This window comes from Dipodomys merriami, unplaced genomic scaffold (genome assembly GCF_024711535.1).
Source record: "Dipodomys merriami isolate MVZ:Mamm:240054 unplaced genomic scaffold, mDipMer1.0.p SCAF_750, whole genome shotgun sequence".
NCBI classification, from domain to species: Eukaryota; Metazoa; Chordata; class Mammalia; order Rodentia; family Heteromyidae; genus Dipodomys; species Dipodomys merriami.
The window spans coordinates 1-17,500 of NW_027206347.1; the positions used below are offsets into that span (position 1 = coordinate 1).

Genomic DNA, 17,500 nt, shown 5'->3' on the forward strand with positions numbered 1-17,500 from the left:
AATTGCTTGTTCTGAATTCCAAACATTCACTACATAATCTAAAGATTAAGAAAACTGAGGTCAGGGGTGGTGAGAATTGTGAAATGGGAGACATGGTTCAAAAAACACTGCACCCAGGAACTGCTCTGCTGCATGGCCGCATCTCTGTACAACTACCTAACTAAAACACACATAGACACAGACACAGACACACAGACACACAGACACACAGACACACACAGACACACGCACACACACACACACACACACACACACACACACACACACACACTCTAATAGTGAAAACAAGAATGAAAAACTTAAACCTGGGAAAAAGGGGTACAGTCACTTCGGGCTCCTGATCAGAGTAGAGGTTGATTTTAAGGGGTGCCCCTAAATTTCTGAACTGGGTGATTGTCCACCTTGAAGGAATGAACTTGTGTCTCTGGGGGTTTGGGTTTTTAATGCAGGACATGCAGTACACAGAAAGGATCCCCCAGTTAACTAGGAACCACCTTCTCTTCCGCTGCCCTGTTCACCTGCTGCCAGCACCAATAAGCTGGGGAAGAAGAGGACCAGCTAGCCTGGAGGGGCCCAGGGCACTGACCTGGAAGCTAAGACTGTGTTTGTGAGCTGGAGCCAGTGGCTCACCCCTGTAATTGAAGCTACTCAGGAGGCTGAGATCTGAGGATCTCAGTTCAAAACTAGCCGGGGCAGGAAAGTCCATGACATTAATCTTAAGCTAACCACCAGAAAACTGGAGTGGTGCTGTGGCTTACAGTGGTAGAACATGAGACTTGAGCATAAGAGCTCCAGGACAGTGCCTAGGCCTTGACTTCAAGCCCCAGGACTGACTAGAAAAAAAATCATCTTTGATGTTTGTGGAACTCAAATTCAAGGTCCCAGTTGATTGAGTGTGTCTGGTTTTACAGGGCTCCAGCAGGTAGAAGAATTACTATATTGTTCTTTTTTTGAGAGTCCTAGGGTTTGAACCCAGGGCTTGGGCACTGTCTCTGAGCTTGTCTCTGCTCAAGGTTAGCATTCTATTACTTAAGACACAGCGCCACATCCTGCTTTTGCTGTTTACTGAGGAACCAAACCCAGGTCTTCATGTATGCCAGGCAAACACGCTACCACTAAGCCACATTGTGATTCCTGAAGAATAATTAGTATAATAATAAGTATATTTATAATATTTTTATACTTATATCATTATATTTCATTTACCATTGTAGCATGTATATTTTATCTATTATATATAACATTTATATTTATTTGTATATTTACTAGATATTATATAATATATAATGTATGTATGTTATAGAATATAATATGTAACATATTAATACATTTTATAAAAATGTTTTATATCATTGCACTTATAGCATTAATATAGTAATTATATTTATAATTCTAATATTTTGTAATAATAATTATTATGCTGGAAGAAAAACTGGGGTGTCTCCAGAGGACAAGAGGGCCCTGAGAATTGAGAGGGGAACCACTGGGCTCCTGTGCTTACTTCCCATGAGTGACCATCACTGCTTGTGTTGGTGTTTGTGTGTGTGTATATGTGCTTATGTTTGTGTCAGTGTCAGTACTGGGGCTTGAACTCAAGGCCCTGCATAATGTGGCTGAGCTTTTACTCAAGGCTGGTGCTCTACTATTTGAGCCATAGCCCCACTTCTAGCTGTTTCCAGTGGGTATTTGGAGATTAGATCTCATGGATTTTCCTGCCAGGGCTAGTTTCAAACTACCATCCTCAGACCACACCCACCAGAGTCAGTAGGATTACAGGTGTGAGCCACCATTGCCTGGCCTGTGTGTTTTGTGCTGGTACTTGGGCTTGAACTTAGAGCCAGGGCTTTGAATTTGTTGAGCTTGTTTTCTCAAAACCAACACTTTGCCCCTTGAGCCATATCTCCACTTCAAGTTAAGTGTCTCAGACATTCTTGTCCAGAATAGCTTTGTACCAGGATTCTCAGACCTCAACCTCATGAGTATCTAGGAATAGAGGTATGAGCCACTGGCACCCACTTTGTATATTTCTTAAATTAAATCCTGTACTCTCTCACTCCCAACCTTCAAGAGCTTCTGTTTCAGAATAAAATCCAAAGTCTCTACCATAGTCTAAGGGAACTTATCTTGTCTAGTGGTTCTCAAATACATCTAGAGGGCTTCTTTGAAGCAGGCAACACTGGACCCTAGCCCCTGACTAAACAGGTCTGGGCTGGACCTGCTAAAGTTCCTGGATGAGATCACTGCTTCTGGGTGGAGACCACACTTGTAACTCATTGCTCTGCACAAGCTGCCCACTGCCTGTCCTACAGCAAGCATATCCTCTACTCCACACACTGATTGTGATGTAGCCACACTGGTTTACTGACTCTAAGACAGGCCAGACACTCTCAACTTTGAGCTCATGACCCTACCTGATTCTGGGGCCTGGGTGAGTTGCCTTGATCTCCTAAGTCACTTTACCACATGACGCTTTTCTGAAATCATACCTCACTGTAAATTGCCAACACTCCTCCCTAGCACATCTCTCAATCTATTTTTCCATCATATATTCAAACATATTTATACATTCTCCACCCTCCCCCACCCCCACACACTAAAGCATAGAACTTCAAAACAAAGTTTTTCTTTTCTACTTGCTACAGTGTCTAGAACCTAATAAACTCAATAGATAAAAAAGAGTGAGATGGGTACTAGTGTCACACCTGGAATGTTAGCTATTCAGGAAATTGAGATCTAGAATCACTTTTTCCATTTATTTCCCATTTTGATTAAAATTTAACCATTAAAGGAACTTTTAAAAAGAATCAAAACTTCCTTATTTTCTGCAGGTTTCCTTCACTCCCTTTCACCTAGTCTACCTCAACCTGTGTCCCCATGGGAGCTTTGGCATCTCAGAAAATGTGCAGTGCCCCAGACCCTAGTTAATTTCAGACAGAATCCAGCATTACCTTTAGTCATGTGGTGGGCAGAGCAGAAGGCATCTACCATGTGTGCTACCCAACACCTCTCATCCACACCTGTGCTACTTCCATACTCCCAGCCACACGAGCACCACTGTGTCACCATTGCTTACACTGGCCTAGGCATGGGCTTCCATGGTCATCAGGACAAATGTCCTGAGAGCTATTTTACCTGCAACAGGTGACATTTCCTGATCTGGGTAATCACTGGCACTGGAGCAAACCAGGGCCATGGCACTGCAGGATGCATCTCTCTACAGCAAAACTTGGGGCCCTTCCTTCCCAGACACAATGGAGATCCTGGACAAGTCCCCTAGATGATTCCATGAATGTGTCTCACAGCCCTCATCTGTCAGAAATGAACAAAGAGGACAGAATTGTTCAAGTTATTTTCTTTCTTCATAGAAGGGTGCACTATCATCCTGCCCCCCAGAGCAAGGCAGCACACCAAATGGCGGGATCCACTTGGTTTTCATCCCAACCCAGGAATGATATTGTGCCTTTTCCTGTTGCTCAGGAGTCAGGATCACATCTTTGTAAACAATCGGTTACCAGGGCAATAGGTCACAGAAGGAAGACAGAAGGCATTATAACCATCAGTTCACCATCCCTAGCCAGGAGGCAGTGTACTTTGGGAGGCCATTGCTCAAAAACAAACATCCTTTTTACCTGCTAATGAAACTGCAACTCCACTGCACCCCATCTTTCTCATTAAAACAAAAACTTAGAAGAAAAAGGAAAGAGTGTTTTGGACTTCTTGCCAGGACTGGCTTGAAACCACAATCCTCAGATTTCAACCTCTTGAGTAGTGCCAAGCTTTTCCATGAGACAATTCTCTCAAATTAACCACCAAGAAAGAAGCAAAAAGAAATAGACAAAATTCCAGACCTTGAGCTGAAGATCATGGACAGCACAGCACACATGCCCTGATTTCAAGCCCATGACCTGCACATCATCATCATCATCATCATCATCATCATCATCATCATCATCATCATCATCATCATCGACATCATCATTATAATGTGAATTAAAAAAGTATAAGACCCTATTAAGAATATTAAAATTGAGTGAGTCAGGCATTTTTTGGTGGCTGACATGTAATCCCAGTTAGAAGCATGAAATCTCAGGATGGTGGTTAAAAGCCCACCTGGGCAGGAAATTCCATGAAGCTCTGATCTCCAACTAACCAGCAAAAACCAGAAGTAGAGCTGTGGCTCAAGTGGTAAAGCAACAGCCTTCAGCAAAAAAGCAAAATAAGTGACCAGGCCCAGATACATAGGGTAGGACAACTAATAATTAATTAAATACAAATACATAAATAAAATCAGAATGGAAGAAGAGCACAAAGCGCCAATTCCAAATCTTAAAATGAGCAGAGAATTGGTGGCTTACACCTGGAGCTCAAGCTACACAAAAGACAGAACTTGAAGATCTCGGTTCCAAGGCAAACTAGGCAGAAAAGACCATTAGGGATTTGTGAATGTGTATCAGTCCTGGGTCTTGAAGCCAGAGCTTGAAATAGAAATACGTTTCTTAAAGGTAGCACTCTACCACTTTTTCTCTTTAGGGGATTAAATGGAGATATATCTTACGGACTTCCCTGCCTGGGCTTTCAACCTCAATCCTCAGATTTCAGGTGATGATATAGTACCCTCAGCTTCTTAACTTCTATGAGAATTTTATCTGCCATGAACTGCCAAAAAGTAAAAGAAGCGAGAAGTTGATCTGTGTGGCTCAAGCCACAGAGACTGCTTCCTTTTAGGGCAAACAAACAACAAAAACCCTCATACACAGTGGCCCTGCCCTGCTTTCAAACCCAGGAAGTGATCAGGCCCTATGTTCAAGCCCTAGGACCATCACCAACAACAACAAAAGAATGACTCAGGGACAGGGACTAGGCCCAGAATTCAAGCCCTAGGAACAGCATCAAAAATAAAAGAAAAACAAATTCAGAGACTGTGGCTAGGCTCCAGAGTTCAAGCTCTAGAACCAACACCAGGACACACACACACACACACACACACACGAGAAATGAACAAAATAATGAGAAGATGGCAAAAAAAGAGAAAAGTCAATGAAATATTTTTAAGTAGTAGCTCATGCCTATAATCCTAGCTACTGTAGAAGCTGAAATCTTAGGATTGTAGTTCATAGTCAGCCTGGGCATGTGTGCCAGTACTGGTGCCTGAACTTGTGCTGTTTTGCACAAGACTAGAACTATACTACTTCCAAACACTTGGTGATTAATTGGAGATGAGAGTCTCAACAACTTTCCTGCCCAGGCTGCCTTTGAACCACTATCCTCTGATTTTAGAGCCTGGGTAATGTCACTGTCTTCCCATGAGAATCTATTTTTTTGGTTGGTCATGGGGCTTGAACTCGGCCTACACACTGTCCCTCAGCTCTTCAACTCAAGTCTAGTGCTCTACCTCTTGAGCCACAGTACCACTTCTGGTTTTTTGGTGGTTTATTGGAGATAATTGTCTCACGGACTTTCCTTCCCAGGCTGGCTTTGAACTGCAATCCTCAGATCTCAGCCTCCTGAGTAGCTTGGATTACAGGCGTAAGCCACTGGCACCCAGCTTTCTTTTTATTTTTTCTTTTTTGTGGGTGATGGGGCCCGCTCTAGCTCTGGATGCTGTCCCTTAGCTCTTCAGCTCAAGGTAAGCATTTTACCACTGAGCCACCTTCCCAGCTCCCCCAGCTATGAATTACCAAATTTGTTTTACAAAGCCAGATGTTGAGATGCATCTCAAGGTTCAGAGCCTGTCAGCCTTGCTCAGGACAGGGGAGAGACTCCTGCACAGTGATCTTGCCCTGATTTCAGGTCTAGGAACAGTCACCACTCCCTGTGTTCCAGCCCTAGGACCAGAACCAAAAAATAAATAACTCCCCCGTTTTCACTGTATTTGATGTTGGTATAATTTGTGAAGGGGAAGGGGAAGGGGAAAAACAAATTTTTTAAATAGGGATACAGGTGGACCTATTGCAACAATGAGATGTACAAGATATTATGTCGAAAAATGAACTTTACAGCTTTTGCCTGTGTGTGTGTGGGGGGAACGGGGGGGGGGAGGGTGGAGAACATTATATAAACAAAGCCATCAATGAAGCTGTGGCTCAAGCTGTCACAGTCTGCTAGTCTTGAGAAAAACAATACAAAAAATGCTTCATTCATAGTGGCTCTGCTCTGACTTCAAGCAGGAGAGTGGCCATGTCATGAGTTTAAGCCCTAGCACCAAAAATGAATGAATGAATGAATAAATAAATAAATAGAGCCAGAACTTTTCTGTGGCTCAAGCCATGGAGACTGCTAGTCTTGAGAAAGAAAGGGAAAAACCTCAGACACAGTGGCTCTGCCCTGATTTTATGACTAGCAAAAGTTAAGGCCCTATATTCAAGCCCTAGGACTAGCAATAAAGAAAAAACAAAACAAAACAAAACAAAAACAACAACAACAAAAACTTGGCAAAAACTCTGCAAAAAAGCCCAAGTCCTAAGTTCAAGCCAGAGGATCAGCACCTAAAATAAATGCAGAAAGAAAGACAAATGCGTAAAGAGCCAAAATTTGAACTGTGTCTTGAGGTGGGAAGCCTACTACCCTTGAGAAAAAATTAGGAACAATGACCAGCCCTTGAGTTCAAGTACTATAACAAGCTCCAAAACAACCAAAAAAACTCAAAACAAAAACTGCAGAAAGAATGGCCAGGCCTAAATAATAAGCTAGATGACATGAACTTACAAAAAAGAGAAAAGGAATAAAAAATTAAGTGAAAAGGAGGGCAAAAATATTAGAGGCAATTCAAGATTTTAAAAAATATGGTTCATACCTATAATCCTACCTGCTCAGAGGGCTGAAATCTGAGCATTTGTGTTTTGAATCCAGCTTGGGCAGAAAAGTCCATGAGAATTCTTTTCATTTGTGCTATTCCTGGGCTTGAACTTGGGGAGTTTTGCTCAAGGGTAGAGCTCTACTGCTTCCTACCTATTGCTGCTTAATTGGTGAAAAACATCTCATGGATTTTCATGCCTAGGATGGCTTTGAACCTTGGCTCTCAACTTTCAAGACTCTGTATCGTCATCTTGGCTTCTTGTAGTACTCTTTTCCTTTCTGTATTTTTTGTCAGTTGTGGGGTTTGAACTCAGGACCTGTGTGCTGTCCCTGAGCCTCTTGTACTCAAGGCTTGTGCTCTACCACTTGTGCTATAGCATCACTTCTGGGTTTTGAGTGGTTAATTGGACATAAGAATCTCACAAGGGAACTGGGAAAGTGTCTCAGTGGTAAAGCGCTTGCCTTGCATGCTTGAGGCCCTGGGTTCAATTCCTCAGCACCACATAAGTAGGAAAAAAAGCCACAAGTGATGCTGTGGCTCAAGTGGTAGAGTGCAAGCCTTGATCTGAAGAGCTGAAGGAAAGGACACAGGCCCAGAGTTCAGGCCCAAGACCGGATCCCCCCCCCCAAAAAAAAAGAAGCTCAGGGACAGTGACCAGGCAGAAGAGTTCAAGCCCCAAGACCGGCAAAAAGAAACAAAGAAAAAAGAAAGTGAGTAATTAAGCTGTGGCTCAAGGTATGAAACCTGTTAGCCTGGAGAAAAAAGGTAAAAAACGTAAAGAAAAATTTAAAAAGAAATTATTCCCAGTACCACACCTTCCAGTGCACTTTTCCCTACATCCTTAGTGTGCAGGCCACCAGGCCAATGCCCCTGCTATATCCTATGTCTCAATGACAAAAATTTCAATTATTTGAAAACTGCCTTCCAAGAATTGCCACATGGGACCACATGGGGAATTATTGACCACATGCAATTATTGACCTCAAAAATATTTATTAACATGATTTCTTCTATTCTTGTGATTTTTCTATGTCCTTCTCATCATTACTTCCCTAGCACCTAGCAAATTACCTGGAATAAAAATAGAGAAACATGTCTGCTTACTGAACATCTGCATGTATATTTAGAATACTAAGCTAGTTTCAATGGGGTCATCAACACTGAAGATTTTTTACTATGAGCCTCATACTTTGTAAAAAACAAAACAAAACACATTTTACCCTCAAGAACTCTACATTTGCCAGTTGCCAGTCACTGATACTGTCATCCTAGTTACTAAAGGGAAGGAGGTGCTTGTGTTGTTCAAAAATATTGATGTTATAAAGATAAGGAAAAGCTGATAAATTATTATAGACTAAAAGAGATCAAGTATACACAACTACATATAATTCATGATCATGTATTGGTTTTTAGAGAAAAAAATTGATAAGGACAGAATTGAGCCAATTGGCAAAACTGGAATATAGACAAAAGATTAAGCAAAAGTATGGCATTGTGATTAATTTACTGAAGTTGATAACTATACTGTGGCTATGTAATAATGGGACATTTTTGTCCTGAGATCAAGATTAAAATATGTAGGAATAGAGAACTACGAAATATACAATTTAATCTCAAATGTATGTCCACAAAGAGAACATACATGCAAGCATAAGTGATTAAGCAAATGAAGGAAAATATTAACCAACTGAATTTGCATAAAAATCACAGAAATAGTTTATATTCTTTTTGTGACTTTTCCTAAATTTGACTATTTTTAAACAATACTAGATTGAATAGTGAAGAGATGCACTTGAACTGCAGAAGATAAGTTCCTGAGGATTGTTCTGAGAAGGCTTAATGGAGAATGCATGCATTGGGGGATATGTTTCATATGTTACCATATGAAAATTATGGAAATCCAAACATTCAGACTACAACAATAAAGTACCAAGAGTAAGAAAATTCACAGATACAGAAAATAACTCAGGGCTACTGTGGATTGAGGGCTGAATGGTTTAATGGCCCCAAATTTTTGTTGAGGGTGATGGATATGTTTTGCATAAGATAAAGGTGATGGTTCTACAATACTGGAAATGTACTGAATGTCAATGAATTGTGGTTATAATAAAAAATGTTATTACTATTTCCCTATGAAGAATAAAAAATCATCCCAGTTTAGAGGCTACTGTTTGCAGGAAACTCCCTGACATTATATATTCACAGGAAACTGTACTCTTTATTTCTTACATTCAGTAGATTTTAAACATGTATTTCTTTATGTGTTTTTTTCTTCTTTTAAGGTAGAACTTTGCTAGCACAGGCCGGCCAGGAATGTGCAATTCTGCTACTTTGTTCCTTGAGGAATGTCTTTCTTCTACACAAGACATTCCATAATAAATTTTATTATCTAATAACAAAAGCAACAAGATCAAGTGTTACGTTCCTTACCCTAGGACTTAGGAGCAAACAGGACATCCTGACTTATATCAGCTCCCTCTGTCCAGAAAGCATTGTGTGCCTGGTGCTTACTGGTTTATAGAATGTCTCCTGAGCCTGGGAAAGATAGGCATAAAAGGAAAAAGCATCCCTTGTCCTGTGCATGAGCAGGCAACCGAATATATGTTGTATTAAATATTTCTCTGGATATAGAACCTCCCTACCCCTCTCTGACCTTGGATATGCATATAGCTCCCAAGTCACCAACAAAGAGCAAGGCTTTGCCCAAGGCTATTACTTCCATATGGTAAATGGTTACTATCTCAGTTTTTAATTCACTGAAGTGTCAAAAATAAATGAATCAAAATCACCAAGAAGTAATAACTTACCCTGGCAAGTTTGTCTGGTTTGCAGGAGATGTACAGCTGGGAAAACAGCTCTGTTATCCCTTCAGAAAAATCTTCATCTCCTGAAAAAAAACAAAGTCTCACATGAAAAATATTCCAGCAAAACTGCTGAGGTTCACAAGAAAGGTAAGAAGGAAGAGGAGTGAAGGCAGCAGAAGTATTCATAACAATTTAATGAGCATGGAATATGAGTGCTTATACAATTTTTTTCCTTTCCTTCTGAGGGTTTTCTGATGCATTGTTATCATTATCCAGTCTTTCAGTTAATGTCCAATTAAGACAAACATTTCTGACACTTTTCTTCCACCACTGGTTAAGCTGAAGCTACAGGTGCTACGGATAATAATATTCACTCGGCCTTCTGAGCTTTCTTGGCAGACTTGGTGACCTTGCCAGCTCCAGCACACTTCTTGTCCACAGCTTTGATGCCACACACAGCAACTATCTCCTATTACAAACAGCAAGATGATCCAGAGGAGAATAGTCAAAGAAGCTCTCCACATACACAGGCTTGCTGGAATCATATGAAGCATGACAGCATCACTACACTTCAGGAATTTAGGACTAGCTTCCAGCTTCTTACCAGATCTGCGTTCAAGCATCTCTTTCCACTCAGTAAACTTACAAGCAATTTAAGCTGAGTGCCAATCCAGGACAGAGGCATAGGAAGCACTAGTTTGGCCTGGATGGTTCAGGAAGGTCACCCAAGCTGTGAAGCTAAATGCTTCCTTGGGTGGATCATTCTTGTTGTCACCACCAATGTTGTCATGGCAAACATCTTTGGCTGACATGCTTATAGAATTTTTTTGTGCACAGTATGTCAATGGATGTTCTTAATGGGCTTATAAGAAAAGTGGGTATTATCACACTTGTGTGATAAAGATAATGCAGGCTGGAAGAGGTCAAGAATTTTTACAAGATCTCCTAGCAAAGATAAGAAGTTAAACCTTGGCCTCCACTTTCAATGTTCTTTGCACCACATTACAGAAGAATGAATGGAGAGTATGAAGCAGATATTATATAAAGAAAATGGAATTCAGGGCTGGGAATGTGGCTTAGTAGTAGAGTGTTTACCTTGCATGCATGAAGCCCTGGGTTTGATTCCTCAGTACCACACAAACAGAAAGAGCTGGAGGTAGCACTGTGGCACAAGTGGTAGAGCATTAGACTTCAGCAAAAAGAGGCTCAGGGACAGAGCCCAGGCTCTGAGTTCAAGCCCCAGGACCAGAAAAAAAGAAAAAGAAAATGGAATTCAAGTTGGGACAGTAAGACTCCAGGAGAATCCAGGTTATCCAAGAAAATGGGAAGAGTTTCAGGCAGAGGAAATGAGTGCCAAGATTAGGGGGATGAAAGCATAGCAGGAAGTTTAGAATAAGCAAAGGAAAAAACAACAAAATAGGATCCAGCTAAGACTGAGCCTTTATACCCTCTTAATATCTCAAAGTTTCTACCAAAGAGATGAGGAACTACTGATGATTTTTAAAACAGAGACAGGTAAGATCAAATTTAAATCAAAGAAAGATCACTTTAGTGGCTGAGTACAGAACTTATCAGCACTAATCTAGGAATAAACAAGAAAGTAAAATTGAGTCAATAATCCATGATCCAAGTAAGAGACGGTGATGTGTAAATCAGAGGGAGAAAGGATTCTTAAATGTTGGAAGGGTGCTAAGGAAAATGTTGAAATTATCATGAAGATGGGAACACAGAACACCTTAGTAGAGAAACATGCAAACATAAGGATAAGTCAAGAGCAAACTATAATCAAGACAGACAAACAAATTGTCAGGAAATATTCTTTTTCTCTTTACACACCTAAATCCTATCCATTCACCCACTTTGAGACCAGCCTAATGTTTTAGACTTTAGAATCTATATATTTATTAATCACCAGTCTATAGCTTCAAAGGGCAAATTATTACTTCTTTATACCTGCCATTGTCTCCAAAAGTCCCTGGTTGGTGGGAGGGGGGAATGTATCATGGCTCATTTGTCCCTCTCAGTTGGCATTTAAGAGAGAGAATTAAAATGACTTAGCAATCCAAGTTTAACATGGATTGTGAAGGTGATCTCATTAATACCATCCTTACCTATGTACCTCATTTAAGCAACATTTAATTATTCCAACTAAATCCTGCTGGGTGCAAGAAATTAATCTGAAAACATAATGAGATAACAATATCACAAAGTATTGACAAAATGATCCAATGGCATGCAGAATTTTTTATTTAGATTTATCTCACTCTGTTCTAAACATATTTAATATATACTTAGAATATAATTAATATTTGAATATGTACATTGAATTTACAAATGTAAAAATATACAATGTATTATGTTTGAGTTTATTTAAATAAACTTTTTTTTTGGTAAGAGTTGTGAACAAAAAGGAAATGGGTCACTGTTGTGGCTCATGTCTGTAATCCTAGCTATTTGGGAGGTGAGAATGGAGAATTATAATTTGAGGTCAGGCTTAACAGCACAGTTTGTGAGATCCCCTTCTCAGCCATAGCCTGGTACAGTAGTATCTGTTCATCCTCTTACATTAATGTGAGAGGCCAAAATTAAGAGGATCTCAGTTCCAGCCCAACCTGGGCAGAAAATTTTAGGAGATTCCATCTCAACAGAGAAGCTGAACACAGTGGCAAATGCCTGTGATCCTAACAATGACAGGAAGACTGAAATGGGTAACTCTAGTTCAGGCATGCATCCAGGAAAAACCAGACTCTCCCTGAAAACAGTCAAGGGAAAAAAGGGCCCAAGGCATGGCTCAGTGGTACTGTGCCTGCCTACTGACTTTGAGTGAGTTGAGCTCAAACCCCAGTACCACCATAAACAAAGGTAAACAATGGTGGAAGATCACTGTCAAATGCTTTCCACTGAATGAAATATATATTAGGCAGGAGTGTGGCCCAGTATTAGGCTAGAGGTGGAACTCTGTCTTAGAGGACTTGGCTGAGGCTCTGTGTTTGGGGACTGGCACTGCGGTAAGGAGAAGTTGCATTGAAAGTATGTAGGATGGTGCTGGTGGTTCATGGCTATAATCACAGCTACTCAGGAGGCTGAGACTTGGAGAATGGACCTTTAAAGCCAGCCAGGCAGAAAATTCTGTTTAGATCTATCTCCGCTTAGCAAGAAAAAGACAGACTGGTATCTTGGTTCAGAGTGGTAAGACATCAGCTCAGTTCAAACTGTGGTCCTGGCACCAAAAACAACAATAAATAAATAAATAAATAAAATAATAAAGTGTGGGCTTTGGAGGAACTTTGCAAGAAGGAAGGGCTCTCCCAAAATAGGAAGACATATTCTTAGGCAAAGGGATGGTAAGGACCAAGGATGCTGATGGAAAAAGATGACCAACACTGCCACACCACCAGGTTCCTAAATTTATCGCCCATTAGCTACTTCCATTTTTTCCATACTTCATTGAGATATCATTAAATGCCAACATCACTGCTGAATTCTCAACAAATATCACTGAGGAGGGCTGGCACAGAGTGTGAGAGGAGCTGGGAAGGAGTCTGTTTTCGGAGTCATTTCTGGTGAACATAATAGACAAAAATCCAACTGTTTAGAAAATGCCTCCAAGTCCTCTGAATGGTATTTAAAGATCAAGAGTCCCATTCGTGGGCAAAACAAGATGCTGATTACATGAACGAATGCTGTTAATTGCACAAATAAGTTTATAAATAACACAATTGTCATATTGAGGCCTAGTTAGAAAAAAATGCAACTATCTAAACACATCACAATGGCTTTATGTGTTTCCTAAGTTAAGCCATCTAAAAAGAAGATTTTTTTATCTATTATATCTTTGGAATCATGAAAATAATTAGTATCTCTTAGTTAAGACTATTATACTTTATTTATTTTTCTGTTTGTGGAGCCTGAACTCTGGGCCTGGACACTGTCCTTGGCTCTTCAGCTCAAGGCTAGCATTCTACCACTTGAGCCACAGCGCCACTTCAACTTTTTCTGCTTATGTGATGCTGAGGAACTGAACCCAGGGCCTCATGCATTCAAGGCAAGCACTTTACCACTGAACCACCTTCCCAGCCCCTGAATACAGTATTTCTTTTAGTACTTATTTTAACAACCTGTGAGGAATTAGATTGGGTTACCTTATAGATGAGAAAACAGCTCAGTATCAAGGAACTTTTCAAGGTCACCTGGCTTTAGTAAATGACAGATCTTCATTTTAACACAGTGGAAAACTCCAAAAGCCCATCATAGTTAACTGCCATCTCAATATTTCAGAACAACATTAAGAACTTACATTCAAAAAACTTTTTTCTTTTGTGCAAGTCATGGGGCATGAACTCAGGGCCTGGGTGTTGTCCCTGAGCTGTTTCAGCTCAAATCTAATACTCTATCACTTGACTACAGCTCCACTTTGGGCTTTGGGTAGTTAACTGGGGATCAGAGTCTCACAGACTTTGCTGGTGAGCTGGCTTTAAACCCAGATCCTGGATCTCAGCTTCCTGAGTGGCTAGGTTTACAGGTGTGAGCCATTAGAAAATATTTTCTAATCAGGAAGCAAGCTTTTACATAGACTAAGTAGTCATTTATTAGTAAGGTGTTATACAACTGTCTAGTTTGAACTCTTAGAACACACGGCTGAAAACAACAAACAAAAAAGAAAATGTCCCAGTCTGCAGAAAATCTGTACTCAAGGAATAAAGAAAGTCCCTCCCTGAGAAATGTTCAGTCTTTCTGTAGAAAACTTGAAGATTAGTTATTTTACAGTAGATTAGAAATAGAAAAAAACAAATGAGATTAAGAGGATATTAGTGACAAGCACACTGACAGTTCAAAGAAGTAAAAGAGAAACCCATCTTTAAATGCACTGACATTTGGAAAATTTTAATTTTGCAGCCCTCATACTAGTCTCAGGACCTCTTAATACTTTTAAATTTTTGAGAGCCCCCAAAGAGCTAATTAAAAATGTAAGTAGACAGGCTTGGAAGGTGGCTCAGTGGTAGAGTGCTTGCTTTGCATGCATGAGGTCCTGGGTTGGATTCCTCAGCACCACATAAGTAGAAAAAGCCAGAAGTGGCACTGTGGCTTAAGTGGTAGAGTGCTAGCCTTGAGCTGAAGAGCTGAGGGACAGTGCGCAGGCCCAGAGTTTAGGCCCCACAACTGATAAAAACAATGTAAGTAGAGGTAGGAACTGGTGGCTCTCACCAGTAATCCTAGCTACAGATTCGGGAGACTGAGAGCCATAGATTGCTATTAAAAGCTAGCTGGCTTCCAATGTATAACCCCTCTTTTCACTGTATTGGATGTTGGTATAATTTGTGGAGGGGAAAGGAAAAACAAAGTGTTTAAATAGGGATACAGGTGGACCCACTGCAAGAATATGTACAAGACGTTATGAAAAAAGTTTACAACTTTAGCGGGGGAAGGGAGGGATAGGGGAAACAAAGGAGGAAGCAACAATGCTTGATAAGAAATGTACTCATTACCTTACTCATGTAATTGTAACCCTTCTGTACAGTATTTTCACAATAAAAAAAACACAAATTAGAGGGAAAAAAAAGCTAGCTGGAGCAGGAAAGTCAGTGAGACTCTTATTTCCAATAAACTACTCAGAAAAAAAAACAAAAAACAAAACAAAACAAAAAACAAAGTACACCTGTGACTCAAGTGGTAGAGTGCAGCTCAGGATCAATGCCTAGGTGCTGAATTCAAGCCCAGGACTGCCACAAAAATAAATTAAATAAAAATAGGGGATACACACACACACACACACACACACACACACATACACACACACTAAAGAAACAGACAGATACAGACAGATATGTTAAAAAGTAGAACACATCCAATGAGCAATGCATCAGGTATTGAGTTCAAGTCCTAGTTTCACATCCCAAACAAAAGAAAAATTAGAATTGAAGTGCTTATGGTAGTTTTGCAAACTTAAGAAAAAAAAACAGTACTTGTTTATATACATTTATTGAAAATAACTGTAATTTCCACAAAAGGTGAAATTTCAGCAGAATAATACAATTGTTTTACATATTTAATGAATCTCTTTATCCTTTAGCCTAATGAATGACACATGTGTTCTCATCTGCTTTTACACTCTGTCTGCTGGGGTATGTTGTTTTAAGTATATGAAGGAAATCTACCTCACAAAGTCACTTAGTTAGAAAAGGAAGAAGTTTTAGTAGCCTTCTCAGATTATCAGTAAAGGAAATGCTTACATATTCCTTAATACTATACTAAAACTCAAGTAGTGTCATCTCTTAAAATTTAGTTGTAATGATATACATAGCAATGAGCCTGAAGCTATACCATAAGATTTTCTGATTGGATGTATTGAATTAAAACGCATTAGTCTTTTTTTTCTTTTGCCTGTGCATCATTTGCTAACATCACACATTAAATAATGGGAAAATACTCACTCCGAGTCACACAAATCTTTCAAATGCTGACCAACTGTCTTGAAATGAATGAATATAGCTGTTATTTTCAACACAGATTTCATCAGCATAGTCTGTAAACAGCACTGGGAAGCTACAAAGCTCAACAGATCAATAAATCCACTCTACAAAATTGAAAGTTAGTTTGAATGTATAGCATGACTCATACATAGTTGCTTTTCTTGTTGTAAAGGCTCATTTCATTCACTTTTAAGAAATGTTCACCAAATAGTATTCTAGTCTCTGGGCTGGGAAGGTGGCTCAGTGGAAGAGTGCTTGCTTTGCATGCATGAGGCCCTGGGTTTGATTCCTCAGATCCACATAAGCAAAAAGAAAAAACCGGAAGTGGCTCTGTGACTCAATTGGTAGGGCGCTAACCTTGAGCTGAAGAGCTGAGGGACAGCGCCCAGGTCCACAGTTCAGGCCCCCCGACCAGATCCCCCTCCCCCAAATAAAGAATTCTAGTCTCTGTGACCACTTGTATACTTCATAGTGAAAATGGCATTCCATGGCAAAGCATGTAGTTCAATTAAACACTACAAATGGGCTAGGCACTGGTGGCTCATGCCTGTAATCCTAGCTACTCAGGAAACTAAGACCTAAAGATCATGGTTCAAAGCCAGCTCAGGCAAGAAAGTCTGTGAGACTCTTTCTCCAATAAACTACTAAAAAGAAGACAGAAGTGGTGCTGTGGTTCAAGTGGTAGTACACTACCCCTGAGCAAAAAAAGTTTAGGGTACTACTCAAGCCTAAAGTTCAAGTCCTAGGACCAGCTTAAAAGAAAAATTCAAAAGTGAATTCATTCATTCCACTTTTTAAAAATAGCCAATTAGCAAAGAATATGTTAGAAATATATTTAATTAAATGTTAAAATAAAACAAACCTAATTATTCATTTGTCCAGAAATTATATTTTATATTAACTGCCACATTACCTAATTACTGTAAAAAATGAGCAGCTTCAACATTCATATTTCGTAAGAGATACAGCAGGCTTTAAATTGTGGAGGCGGGGAGGGGGGAAGAGTGTCACTCACATTTTAGGTACTACCACGTTTTCTGCCTCAATTCAAGATGGGATTAAGGGTCCCATAAGTCACAAGGTACAGCTGAAGTATCCAGAGATATAAAGAAATGTCAGTCAAACTGAAGACAAACTCTGAAAAGAGCAGTCTTTAACTGTAAACACTGGCAGGGGTATATGAACAATATCAATATGAGGGATGATAAAAGGAGTCTGACAGGAAAAAAAACAGAAGACATAAGCAAGAGGCTGACATGTCTGAACACCTAGACAGGGGGAAAGTTGCAAAAAGGATTCTACATGAAAATTCTCACTGCAAAAATGAGAGAGATGCAGGGTACCAGTGGCTATCCTTTTCACACTGCTACTTAGCTGGCTGAGATCTGGGGATCATAGTTGGAAGCCAGCCTAGGAAGATAACTCCAAGA

The 17,500-nt window shown here is 40.0% G+C and overlaps 1 protein-coding gene across 1 annotated transcript in view; it reads right to left on the reverse strand.

Moving 5' to 3' along the window:
• Positions 1-3,200: 3,200 nt before the first annotated feature.
• Positions 3,201-17,500, reverse strand: part of LOC138818407 (protein FAM114A2-like) — a 33,379-nt gene continuing 19,079 nt past the window's right edge. The window contains exons 7-8 of the mRNA XM_070009364.1: positions 9,604-9,683; positions 3,201-3,309 (exon numbers count right to left, since the gene is read on the reverse strand). Coding sequence (XP_069865465.1) covers positions 3,274-3,309; positions 9,604-9,683 — 116 coding nt within the window. The 3' untranslated portion in view covers positions 3,201-3,273. The remainder of the gene's footprint in view (positions 3,310-9,603; positions 9,684-17,500) is intronic.